Consider the following 12857-nt stretch of genomic DNA (forward strand, 5'->3'; position numbering starts at 1 on the left):
GTCATGAATTCTTTTAACTTATCATTCCAAAAATTACTTTCCCGTGTTGTCCAAAAATTAAGTTACCTAAGGATTTCCAACAGCTGTCGGCAACCTTGCACACATAGCTACAACGATATAAAAAGCAGTTTCCTTCATACTAACCAGAACACAGCATTTTGTTTATTGAAATCCCCCAGCTGCGTATCACAGCATCATGGCGGCTGGAAGCGCCCTGGCCCGGGCTGCCGCAGGCTCCCTACAGCAGGCTGCACTGGGTCACGGCCGGGCAGGTTTGGAATGGCTCCAGAGGAGGAGACTGCACAGCCTCTGGGCAGCCTGTCCCAGGGCTCAGTCTCCCTCAAGGTAAAAAATTTTTCCCTCACACTCAGATGGAACCCCCAGGGGAGGCAGTTTGTGCCCATTGCCCCTCGTCCTGCCTCTGGGCACCTCTGAAAAGAGCCTGGCCATGTCCTCTTAGCACTCACCCTTAAGATACTTGTATACACAGGCAAAATATCTAGCATAAAATAACACCCGTGACAAACTTACTTCATTCAAGTGCTGCTCTTGTCTTAATTAAGTTTCTAGAAATGTAGGTTCTGTTCTGCACAGCAGTCTGCCTTGTGCTCTTGGCGCAGGGCTTTACCATTACCACAGTGACTGTTCATTCCACAAAAGGGAAAAAAAGCTTGAGTGTGTGCAAGAGAAGCAAGGCTGCAAGAGGAGGATAACAAAGCCTCAAAGCAGAGAGCACTATCAGCCCAAGGAAGATAACCCATGTGGTCAAAGCCAAAGCATGTTCCTACCAGGGGCTGTGCCCGTCCCCGGGGAGATGTCTGATGGGCGCAAGGGCTGGGGAAGGCTGGAGGGCCTGTAGCTGTAACAGCTCCATACAAGAATTGCACGTTTGACTTTGGAAATTTAATAGCTTCCATTTTATAAGAAAAAGATGCAGGTACTTGATAAGCAAGTTAAAAAATCCAGGACACCTGCTCAGACATAACACCACCTGCTATTATATATACCCTCTATTAAACCCCCCCTAAACAATACAACTTTAATAGAAACAGCACCTGTCAACATCCCAGCTAATTCAGTCTGAAATCAACTGTAAACAAAATTCAAAGTAGGTCAAAAAACTCATTGTTTCCTAAAGAACGCTGCAGGAGGTGGAAAAGATGTCTCCAATGCAGATGAAGAACCTTGTTCTGCTTCCCAGTCTACAGAGCTGCTCACCTGCAGTTTGAAGCTCTGTGCAATACAGAAGTCACAGTGAAGACTTCCGGAGTCAGAATGCAAAGAGCCAGCTACATTTCAATATAATGATAATACTTCAAAGTCTTCTGGTCAAGAAAGTGGCCCAAAGTATGGGGAACAGTTACTGCTCTTCAGTGGCATATTCCAAGTCTCCATCTTCAGCATCTGTAACCGCACCCTCAGCTGTGGTACCTTCCATGTCTTCAATAAAGTCAGCAGGATCCTGAGCCCCTGGGGTATTAATCTCCTCTGCCAAGTAACTAGTGGAGAGCTCTGCTGAAAAAAAACCCAAACAACACAAAAATCAATTTCCTACCATGAGAAAACACTGTTTCTGTGTCTTTAACTGCAGCTTCTACCACCAGAATCAGTTTGTCGGAAAGCCAACCCCAGAGATGCCCAGCAAGCTGAGTTTCATTTCAAAGACCAAGCTGTCACAACTGGGCATGACAACTAAGTAGGGAGAGCAGTACTGACTTGGCTTTGGAGCTGTCCAACTACAGTAACAGTTTAAGTTTCAGTTACACATTTTGCTACTTACTAGAAAAGCGATCACTACCTTCCGTTAAATTCACTCAGCAGCTCAGTTGTATGAGCTTCCCAGGCTACTGACCTTAAAACATTACCACTTAAGTTACACACCGAAGTTACCTAGTTGATTACCATTGTGTTGCGACTGGCTGTTACACTGCATCTTTGCTCGCCTACGCTCCAAGGCCAGCTGCCTGTTCTTCATCATTCGCTGCTGGTGCTCTTCCGTAAGAGTTGTACCAGACAGAGAAGCGAGTTGTTGTTCTGCATTTCCAGGGCAGGAAGGTTCATCTTCAATGGCAGTGTCCAGCCCATTGCTCTCCCCTCCACCACCTGGTTAGAAACAAACACTTGTGGGAGATCTCACACATACAACCATAAAAGCCTCGGTTTAGGAGAGGCATAGCTCTGTCTACTATGTTAGCAATCATGAGCTGTGCCTGATGGTGAAAAGCAGTCAATTCAGGCAAACCTTACCGAAAGGGCAGATAATTTTCTTCCCACCGCTATCAACAGGACACTGTCTGTTGGGAAGCCGCAGGACTAGTTACCAGAATCAGACAGAGGTTCAAACATTGACACCGAATAGTCAGTTTTGAATTCAGTGTGCTACTATTATGGAATATTAACTCATTTGCCACATAACACATGCAAAACAGAGGCTGTCCAACTCCATTATTCAAACTTCACCCACCAACAGAGAAGCAGAGCACTCTGAAAGAGTACCTAAGGCCAAGTATGCTTGTGCCTCTGCCACCGCTTTAAGCCTGTGAATACAGAAGTTAGGTGACAACAAGGATTTGGGTTTTAATACAATATTCTAGCTTGAGTTTTTATTTCAAAACTGCAAGACAAGTTTTTCAACTGAAGACTGACCAGTTGTAGCAGTACACTCGCTACCATAGTTCAGGAACAGATCAGAACCGCATTTAAATACAAGTGTATGGAACCATCGCACAGAAAAATCTGATAGCTCTACAGACACTGTCGGCAGGAACCATTTGCTTTACTGTTTGTGGCTGCTTACGGCTGCATTCCATCGCTCACAAATGCAGCCCACAGTGAAGGCAGCCACATCTCACTGACTGCCCAAAGGTGGTCCCACAGGTGAGGCAAGGCTTCACCATCTGTTAACTCATCCACCAGAAGACCTTCCCCAAGCACTGGCTTGTCTGGAGGCTGAGGTTCACATGAAAACAAACTGGACAACGGGTAGATAATTGTTCCAAGAGAGACTCACAGTGGAAGTGTGAACACCTACAAAGGACCTTAGGAACAACTGAAATTCGTTTCTGCTAATAAAGTTTCTTTCAAAGTACCAGATGAACTCTGCTCTTTTTAAATTTAAAAAAACTATTTCCTTCTAGTCTAAAAACTATAATCCGATTGCAAGAGACTCCTAAATTACCTACTTGTTAAGTGGCTGCATTTTTATATTGGAAGAAGAAATGCTCAATAGCTGCTATACGCCAAGACTGACAAACAGACACAAGGGTGCCCACAAGCATTAATAACTGCTTTCTCTGTAAAGGGCACTACAGCCTGACTGCACAGCAACAGCTTGTAGTATAAACAGTACCACGAGTCTTTGATTTCTGCATTAACAAGATCCAAGAAATCTTCAGACAGCATGCTCATATGAGTACAATACAAACCAGTATGTTCACTTCATAATTGTGGGGTTAGCAGGTTTTTTGAAGCATATTTCTAACAATGCTGGTAATAATACCCATTTTCCATTTCCTTTCAGTACACCACACAAATTCATTTTTTTTTTATATTTATATATAGCATTTTAATACAAGAACCAGCTCAGTTTTGTTATTGGAAGTCTCACAGAAGCTTGGTTTTAAAATAGAGAACCACTCAAGAATTTCTTCTACATTACAAAAACATACCATGATTCATTAATTTCTGGTCAGTAGGAGGGAAAGTAAAGTAATTTTAAGCACTGAACTACTGAACAAACAGCACAATGAGCATACCTTCGTTACCTGCAAAGTCTTCATGTAAAATAGGAAGATCAAGTCTAATTCGCTTTAGGCAGGTCTGCAAATGAGAGGTTAAAGCACTGATACTTCATCTGTAACAAAATCTTTTGTGCAACACTGCTATGTTTTCAACACTACTCCAAATTTCTTTTTACACTTTATTACTCTGAAAAAAAAAATTCCTTTCACTACATGTCTGTTTGACCCACAACTTTTAAAGCTGTGGATCATATGCCTAGTTCTTCACCTACCATCTAGCTAGATGAAGCAGCATTTGTCCTAAGTCTTCTTTCTGAGGTTCAAACATTAACAACCAACCAACCCACCCCCCTAAATCCAACAAGTTCAAGCACTCTTAAGCAAATTACTTTGGTTGAAGATGTCCTGAAAAAGCTGAAGCCAATTCTCTGAAGTACTAAGGTTATAGCTAAACGTAAACTTAAATATCGAAAAGAGCCATTTTTAAAAAGAGATAAATTAATTTGAATAACATAATACTCCTTAGCAGTATGCATAACTTAAAGGCCTCTTTTGGTGTGTAATTGCTCTCCTAAATCTACCTCTTAGACTATTCATGGATATTCACATACTGCATGAAGAGAAACGGACAGAGCAAAACATACCTGAACTTCCTTTTTGTTTCCCAAAGACTCGACTCTGTCAATAAAATCCTCAAACCGCAATTTTGGAAACAGTCTATGAGCCCAGTGTTCCATGTGTCGTATGAGTGTTTTCAGGTCCTCTGCCTAGAGCATAAAGGAAGACATCCAGCTAGTAAAAGCTGACTAAGTCAGTAGACTGCCGAGGGAAACGGGACAGTAACATTTCTAAAAATATTAAACATCTGCAGCTTGAAAGTCTCTTGAAAATTTAAGTAATATGAATGCGTGGGTAATCTTTCTTCCCACAGCCAAGTCTGTAGGTGCAATTTCAAGCTATGAGAAAAACAGCAATTCAGGTTCAGGAACTGCATTTACATATACTGTAAAGTATCTGACAGGCTTCTCAGAAGTTACCCTTAAGCAACCTAGGTCTGAACCCAGACCGAAAAAAAATAATAAAAATGTGGCCCCCATAGGGCCTCAGCTGGCATTTATTTGAATGTTTTAGAACATACAGAAAAACGTACATCTAAAAAATCTTATTTAATAAAGATTCTTGGTCAGATCTGCAGTATTGCCTAGTTTCTTTGTGCCTCCAGTTGTAAAGGGAAAATTTATACCATGACTGTTCTCTGTAAACCAGTGATGCACAGGCATCCTTGCAAGTGCACCAATAGTCTGATGATATTTAAAGAAAAATAAGGTTTTTATTTTTCTTTAAAATGTATCTTTTAAGATACGTGTATCCAAGACATAGACAGTTTGTAGAGAAAATACTGCTTCCTCTTTGCTTAAGTGGTATTTCACACTTTTTTTTCAAATATTAAAAGCTTTGGGATAGAGGTGTCACAACAGCCAATTATTTTCACTGAGAGGAAACAGACCACGAAGTGAGATGGTAAAGGCATTCCTGACATAGCAGACAGTCTTACCAGCCTGCTCCAACTTCAGAAACCTCTTTCTATGAACAATACAAAGAGTTACACATGTGATATTCTAGTTTTGGAGTAGACGAAAACAGTTTTAAGACCAAAACATAGATTTTGTTAAAACATTCATGTATGTTTGATTTTTTAAATTTGCAACTACAAACCACATCAGAGTACATTCAAACACTGCTAGAAAGCTGGCTACCCAGAGCGTAACATCAATTTTCCCCATATCAGATTGGCAGCAATGTACAAAATCTAGACTGACCTCCCAGGAAACAAAACAAAAGCTCACTATGTCTTACCTCATGCCCTTTACCCTTGAACTTTACATTGTCAAACATGTGTCTTAGAGCTGGAAGTCCCCTTTCCGAAATTAACCTGGTAATAGGAAATGGGTGAAGGTATTTAAAACTCATACTTTCTCACTCTAACAGAACCAACAAAACCCTCACAAACAAACAAAAAAGAACCAGTATGCCAACAAAAATACCTCACATTCCTCTGAACAGAGCTCTCCTTGAAAGATCTACAGAATTGGAAGTCATTACTAAAATGCACAAAATAGGATAAGGACTGCTGCAAGAACCAGGACTTTTAAACTGCATGGTCAGTTCTAGTGTCTATATTGGCCAAGTAAAACTAGTTAGACGCATGACCCTCTGGTATCGCTGTGGTATCACTAACTTCATCAGACTATTTAAAATGGAAGAAACCGAAAGTTCAGACTTTTCCATTACTTATAAAGAACTTAACACCAGTTTTACTGATAACAGCAAAGAAACTATTAAAATCCTTTATACGGTTTATCTAGTTTGTACGTAAGTCAGGTGTAAGTCTATTTTAGGTAGTGCCCCACAATCACAATTATATTGAGTTTTTATTTTGAAGCAGACCTTAATTAAAGAAAGAAATCTACCGTACTATATCTGAAGCAAAATTAAAAACATCGGTGGAAGAGTCGTATGCATAAATAATGAATATCTGTTAACAAAGTCCCAAGGAGACTCAAGAAAGTTTGACCAGTTACAGCATTATACAGGTAGGCAAGGAATAAAAAAGCTGAGATACAGCACGCAAAAGGCACTTTTATCTCCAAAACTCCTGATCTTTGACTTGGCCATGACCATGCAGGGATCACAGTAACTTTAATTGTTCTCCACAGCCGTATACCAAATTCATCAAGGAAAGAAATACTCTGTAAAAAATTACCTCTGGGCATCTAGTTTAGGCATTGGCCTTTTAACTGCTTTCCGTGTAGCTACAGCAGAATCCTTTGTTTGTGACTGCTGGTTTCCATCTGGTTCCAATAAAGAAAAATAACATACTTTAAGTATAAAATCAATCGATATCAACTACAATTGCATCATGCAAATTTTAAATTTCTACGCTATCAAAGACAGCATCACAAGTATTCCATTGCAGGTACAGTAGTCCAAACAAACGCCTGCCTATTTCACCTTGCTCCTTCCACAAGACAGGTTAGAAATACACCATCTCTTCAAAACAGTAATACTGACGACTCAACTTTTGTAGCAAAGTAGGTTCATTGAAAGGGACGTTTCCTAATTTTAGAACTTTTATATTATATCTCTGATGAGATATGTACCGAGAGTAGATGATGCTTCTAAAAGTTAAGAAACTCAAATTATCAATAAACATGATAGGTCCCAAAATTTCTACCAAGAGATCTGAAAGACAGACCTAAACTACCAGCATCGCCTTCAAGAAACAGAAAGAGGTGATGTGTGACCACAATTAGCACGTCTTTTAGGAACCAAAGTCCATGTACTTTTTGATTATCACACATATATTTTATTTGACTGCAAAAGACAAGGCACCACTCATCTCAGAGCTAGCAGCTAGATATCATAGTGATTTCTTGGTGTACTTTTTGTTCAAACATCAGGAATTCAGAAGTTCTTCTTTTCACATATCAAAGAATTAAATCTATTCAAATTCCTATTTTCTAGTGAACAGGCAGAGCAGGGATCAAGGAAAACATACATCTAACAGTACAGGCAAATATGAGTAGAAGTAAACAATAGTTAAAAGAAAATCTTTACACTTCCTGTTAGCCTGTTCAGTATAGAGTGAGATCTTTCCAAATACAAATATTTCTGAGTTTTACTGTCCTGAAGAATCTTGGATTTTTCCTAGGTCACACACTCTACAAAATCTATCAACATATCCCTGGAATACTACCTTCAACACTTACCTTTTCCAAAATCCAAGTCATAAAGGGTAACTATAGATCACCACTGTATAATTATCTTTAGCAGCATTTGGTCCAAAGAGCTTGAATTTTATAAAGATTCATTTGTGTACACATTTGCATGGAATCTACAAAAATAAACTTCTCCCACAAGCTTGGAAATGTAGAATCAATAACAATTTAAATTCTACAGATTGCTTTCTTATCTACACAAGACTATCTTTATGCAGTAAACTCAAGTAGTGAAGTGTAACACCAACAGGACTGATTTCACAGCACTTCACTGTCTATACTGCAAAATGGGATCTGTAGGGGTCACAGGTGTTCACCTCCATTAGTTTGAGCCCATTCAGCATCATCTCTTCCCGGAGAGGCAGGAGGTGGAAGAGGCGGGAACGTTTCATCTTCTGTATTCTCATAATCAGGAAGTTCAAACAAGTTGTTCTCCACAGGATCTATCATTGCCGCAGATAAGCTTTTTATCCCCTCCTGCCAGAAATACCAAAAGCATTCAGAAGACTAGTGAGAAGAAAAAGCTGCTGCAGAAGCACAGGCATCAGCTGTATACAGTATGTCCACAGCTTTACCAGAAAAAAATTGCCAACCAGAACAAATAGCATCATAGAAATTAAAGAGTTGATACCATACAGAGGGATGACACGATCCAGCCTCAGGAGGCCGAATAAAATAAGGGTTTGTCATGTTTAAACTCCTCAAAGTCACTTGGGAGTGGCAGGTACGAGTCACAGGAATAAAACAAAAGAAACGGATGTTTAACCCCAGCACTTATCAAGACAGCTGTTTGCCACTCACATCCTTGGTAATCAAAAACTACGGGGCAGGGGTGGGTGGTAATTTCTCTGATTTACAGCTTACCCACGTAGGAACGCAGAACGCTGGAGGAGGATTCCCCTTTCCCGGCTCCTTACACAAATCCAATTCCCGGCTTTAGCACATCTGCACAACCGGGTTTAGGACGGCCCAGTCTCGCTACAACTGCGTTCCCAAGGCGTCAGGAACACCTTTTTTTATTTGTTTTTTTTTTTCCTTAAGGGAAAGTTGTTTCTCAGACAGTTCTAGTAACAAGAAGACAACGCGTCTGTCCGTCTTACACCGACCTTCGCAGGTGAGCTCCCCACCTGCGGGCTGCGAGCCCCTCACGGATGCTGAGGGAGCCGAAGAAGGGCACTGAGGCAGGCGGCTGGCGTCTCCAGGGCCCGCCCGCCCCAGCACCCGCCGGGCGCCACGAAGGCCCCGCTCCCCGCACACGGCCAGAGCAGCCCGGCGGCGCGCTGCGCACTGAGGGGGGAGCTGTCCCCTCGCACCGGCGGGACGCGGGGGAGCGGGGCTTCCTGCCCGCCTTCTCAGGGGACGCGGCTCCGCGCCGCTGTCTCACGCTCCCGCGCTTCCCGCCCCGCCGAGCCCCGGCGCCCGGCGCGCCCCGCCCCGCCCGGTGCCGCGAGAGGGCCAGGTCTCGCGAGCTCCGGGCGGGTTGGCTGAAGCGAGCGGAGGTCAAGCCGCCGCGGCCAGCCCAGGGCGCGTGCGCGGCGGGTTTTGGCGCCAAAGCGCGGCGGGTTTTGGCGCCAAAGCGCGGCGGGCGGGGCGGCGGCGCTGCTGAGGCGCTTCCAGAGCGGCCTTTCGGGTGGGGAGGGGGCGCGTCCTCAGGGAAAGGTCGCAGCGGGAGAGTTTTATTGGAAGCACTAAGGCTGGCAGGCGGCACGACGAGTCAACCCTAAGCATGGCACTCAAAATAGTTATGTTGAGCCCTTTTCTCGCTCCCTGCCTCTTAGGAAAAGGCTCACTGAAGAGCCATCCCAGGTTGCGATCCCAAGCTTTTCTCCATACGGAGGATGGCTAAAGCCTTATGGTGATTTAAGACAACGGTTTGCAGTTTTCCAGGCTGTAATAAGCACGCCAAACCCTCTGAGACGAGGCAGTTGTGCGCATAAAATGCCATTTAAGGACTTGGATTGCAGGCTGCTGGGACAACAGGAGAGGCTCCGGGCTGTGGTCTCCAGTGCTGTCGCATCTGAAGAAAGCTGTTTTCCTACTTTGACGGGTTGGTCCATGGAAGTGTATCTCACTGAAATTATAGGCTCTTCATTTAAGCAAAATGAGAGAAATTAATGATGTCCAATATTATACATTAAAGGAATTGGTTTTCCCTTATTTCTATAAATTCACATTTGACATGCAATGTTTCTGGTAGTGTAAGGTATTCCTTCTAACATGACAAAGAAAATCAATCACCGTTACTTTCCAGTTAAAAAAAAAAAACAAATCGTATTTTCCTCTAGTCAAAATTATTTTAACAGATACTGTTTAAAATGTGTACTCCCAAATGAAGCAGCATCTTTTATAGAGTAGAATACATTAAATATAGGGAGAACACTTTAATGGATTTGTTAGCATTGAATCCATTTATCTTAACTTTTTAGATATGGCCAATTCTTCAATTGACTCAGCCACGTCAAGTATGAAAATAAACACAAAGACATACTAATAATTGTAGAGCAAGTGGCTGCTGATTTCCAGTTCAAAACAGTGTAAAAGGTTGTTAAAGTTTTGTTAAAGTTACTGAAAATCCAATGTCTACATGGTAAGGTCTTTGCATTGAAAATACTAGTCACTTTTCATATTAAAAAAATCTTTACAAGCCACTGAGGTTTTGGGGGTGTAACCGAAGTATCTGATTCATAGCTATTAGTGTGATACATCTTTCCATGTAAATGTTTTCCTTAATATTTAAGGGGGGGGGGGGGTGTTATATGTGAAGTAATTGGTTTTAAATACATTGCTAATGTCAACTGAACTTGGAGGCTCAAGATTTCAAAATTCCCTTAAGTCCCTTCATATTTTCTGCAAAATCAACTGGTGATTTTGTGAAAAAAGTGAAAAGAAGTAGCGTAGTAGGGCTCTCTGAGAGCAAAGGCAGCGAGAAAGCAGGATTAATTTATGTGGCTGGCCAGTCTCTGTATACCCAGGTCAACCAGTCTGCACAAGCAGAGCTCTGTCCTGTGGTGTCTTGTCTTTGCCAGAATAGGTTGATAACAGATACGGAAAAAGTGCTGGAAAGGTATAAAAATACTATACAAAGGCTAAAGCAGAAGATCACTTACAGTCTCTGCAGAGAAGTACAGTGTTACAAAACCTACCATATTTATGCAACTTTGATTAATCAATATTTTTGAAGAGTGTTTAATTAGAGAGTGGACTTGATGACCTAGGTGGTTCTTTCCAGTCCTATGTTCCTAATTAAATGAAAAGCATATGCTGGCAGGCATTGATTATTGTTTTTTTCCTCAGGAAATGAATAACCAGCCACATGCTGATAAAATAACAACTCAGGGAAAAAAATAAAACCAACAAACCGCTTGCCTCTATTCTAGAAAACACTTCTGGTTTCTAGTTTAGGTGAAATGGTAATGGTACTCGCTTTTGTATTGTATAGTGTAATTTCATTAGAAAAGCTATAGAAAATTAGCACTTAATTATTATTTCAGTCTCATTTCCTGTTTTATGTTACCCATAACATATGACAAAGAAAATCTGTAAAATGGATAATTGACTGCTACCACATTTGAAGGGTTTTACTCCTATGGGAGCAGTACTTGTTCTGCAAAAAGCCTCTTATGTTGGCAAAGCTGTGCATGCAATAAACCCTACGCAAAATGGGTACCATTGTAGCTGTGCTAGTTGGAGATCACATCTGATGGACTGAGCAAACTTCAGCTATTTGTGATTTATCTAATCTAATGTAAATTTTATATTATATAATCATCTTAAACATTACTAAGCTTTTAGAATATTACTAAACAATTAAGATTGAGTTCTGATCCACAGCGTTCTTTTCAATCCCTGCTTCTTGAAGAAGACAAAATGTACAAGACCGGTTGTGATCTCTGGCTGTTTGAAAGTCCATCTGTCTGCTTCTCTGATAATTTTTGATCCTATTGGCCAGTTTCAATCAAATTTGAATCAGGTTTCTTAAATTCAATTGATTATGGGACTGTTTCCTTAAATTGCTTTGTTAACCACAAAATAGATTAAGAAGTATTGAATCTTACAAATAAGAGTTCGTATGTATATGTTTTGGCAGTAAAATACGCAGCTTTATGTGGCAATTGAATTTAAGAATTTGGGTTAATTTAGTGATGCAGTTATCTATACAGTAATCAAGTTTTCCTTTTCCTGCAAGAAACTAGACAAAAATCAGGTTGCCATGAGGGAAGAAAGTGGTAATGAAGACAAGCTTCTTTGTTCCATTTCTATTTACAGACATATTTCAGTTCTATTTTTCCAAGCAGCGGTGGAATCAATAAATCAGAAAATCTCCCTGCTCAGAAGTCTTTCATAGAAATTACGCTACCTTTTATTTTTTCTGCTTCTTTTCCTTTGTGATCCACCTTCAGAAACACCTGCCTGTAAAGCAAAACACAGTTCCTTCCACAGAGAATATTCAAATTCCCAGAACATGTGTTTTGTTTTGGCTGGGGAAATGTGCTTAATTCTTAGTTGCAAATGCACTGAAGCTAAGAAGTTCAAACCAACGTACAACGATCTTGAAACACTTTAAATGTGCTATATAATCACATAAATGAAAACTGGTCATTCAGTATGTCTATATAGATCAGTGTGACAACCATTTGAAAAAAATAAATCACAACAAAACCAAGAAGGTGTCCTACTAGGCTTTTAGCAAAGCCCTGAAGCCACCCTGCTCTTGGGTCCCTCAAAGGTTCTGGGTGTACGATAGCGCCTGAGCAACTTGGTGGTGGCAGCAGCAGTTAGACAGAAATGATTCCTGCAGTGGCATCAATCCATGTGCACATGACTTTATTTCTATATTCAGTCAACTCAAAATACCTTTGTTTTTGTGCTGTAGGTCAAAGTGACTTTAAAAGAGATGAGTGAATTCAGTAATTTTCCAAAGATTCCACAGTATCGTGTTTGCAGTGCAGATATGAAGTGCTCCGCGGGGGGGAGCTATCTCTTAATAACTAGAATTGGATGGAGGGAGTGTGTCCTTGAACGGCAAAGCTGTGAAAATAATAATTCAATCTTTTCTACTTTATAAATCTACTTTCGGAACAATACAGCATTTTTGCATAATATAGGGAAATTAATTTGTATTTTCTATTTCTATAAAAGCATTAATGACTACTTTGATTAAAAACACTTTTACTTTTTGCAAACCACAAAAATTTAAAACGTGGAATTCAGAGTGTTTGTTTATGCAAAATACTTACAATATAACTTTTGTTACGGAATTTACTTTGCGTTTTTACTGTCAGCTGAGTGAATCAACGTGATCCACACTTCTTCATTGCTGTGTTTCAAAAATTTTGCG

At 40.8% G+C, this 12857-nt stretch overlaps 1 protein-coding gene across 2 annotated transcripts; it reads right to left on the reverse strand.

The window, feature by feature from the left end:
* Positions 1-881: 881 nt before the first annotated feature.
* Positions 882-8969, reverse strand: TIPIN (TIMELESS interacting protein). 2 transcript variants are annotated; one of them, XM_080396985.1, is made up of 8 exons: positions 8647-8969; positions 7837-7996; positions 6505-6592; positions 5598-5673; positions 4385-4507; positions 3756-3819; positions 1891-2103; positions 882-1515 (listed from the first exon to the last, which is right to left on the reverse strand). In XM_080396985.1, the coding sequence occupies exons 2-8, from the start codon at positions 7967-7969 to the stop codon at positions 1361-1363; spliced, it is 852 nt and encodes a 283-aa protein (XP_080253111.1). In that variant the 5' UTR covers positions 7970-7996; positions 8647-8969; the 3' UTR covers positions 882-1360. The 2 variants fall into 2 exon arrangements, with proteins under 2 accessions (XP_080253111.1, XP_080253110.1); XM_080396984.1 differs by having other exon boundaries at positions 8384-8967.
* Positions 8970-12857: the final 3888 nt, after the last annotated feature.

This window comes from Falco punctatus, assembly GCF_963210335.1.
Source record: "Falco punctatus genome assembly, chromosome: 7".
In the NCBI taxonomy this organism is placed as follows: Eukaryota; Metazoa; Chordata; class Aves; order Falconiformes; family Falconidae; genus Falco; species Falco punctatus.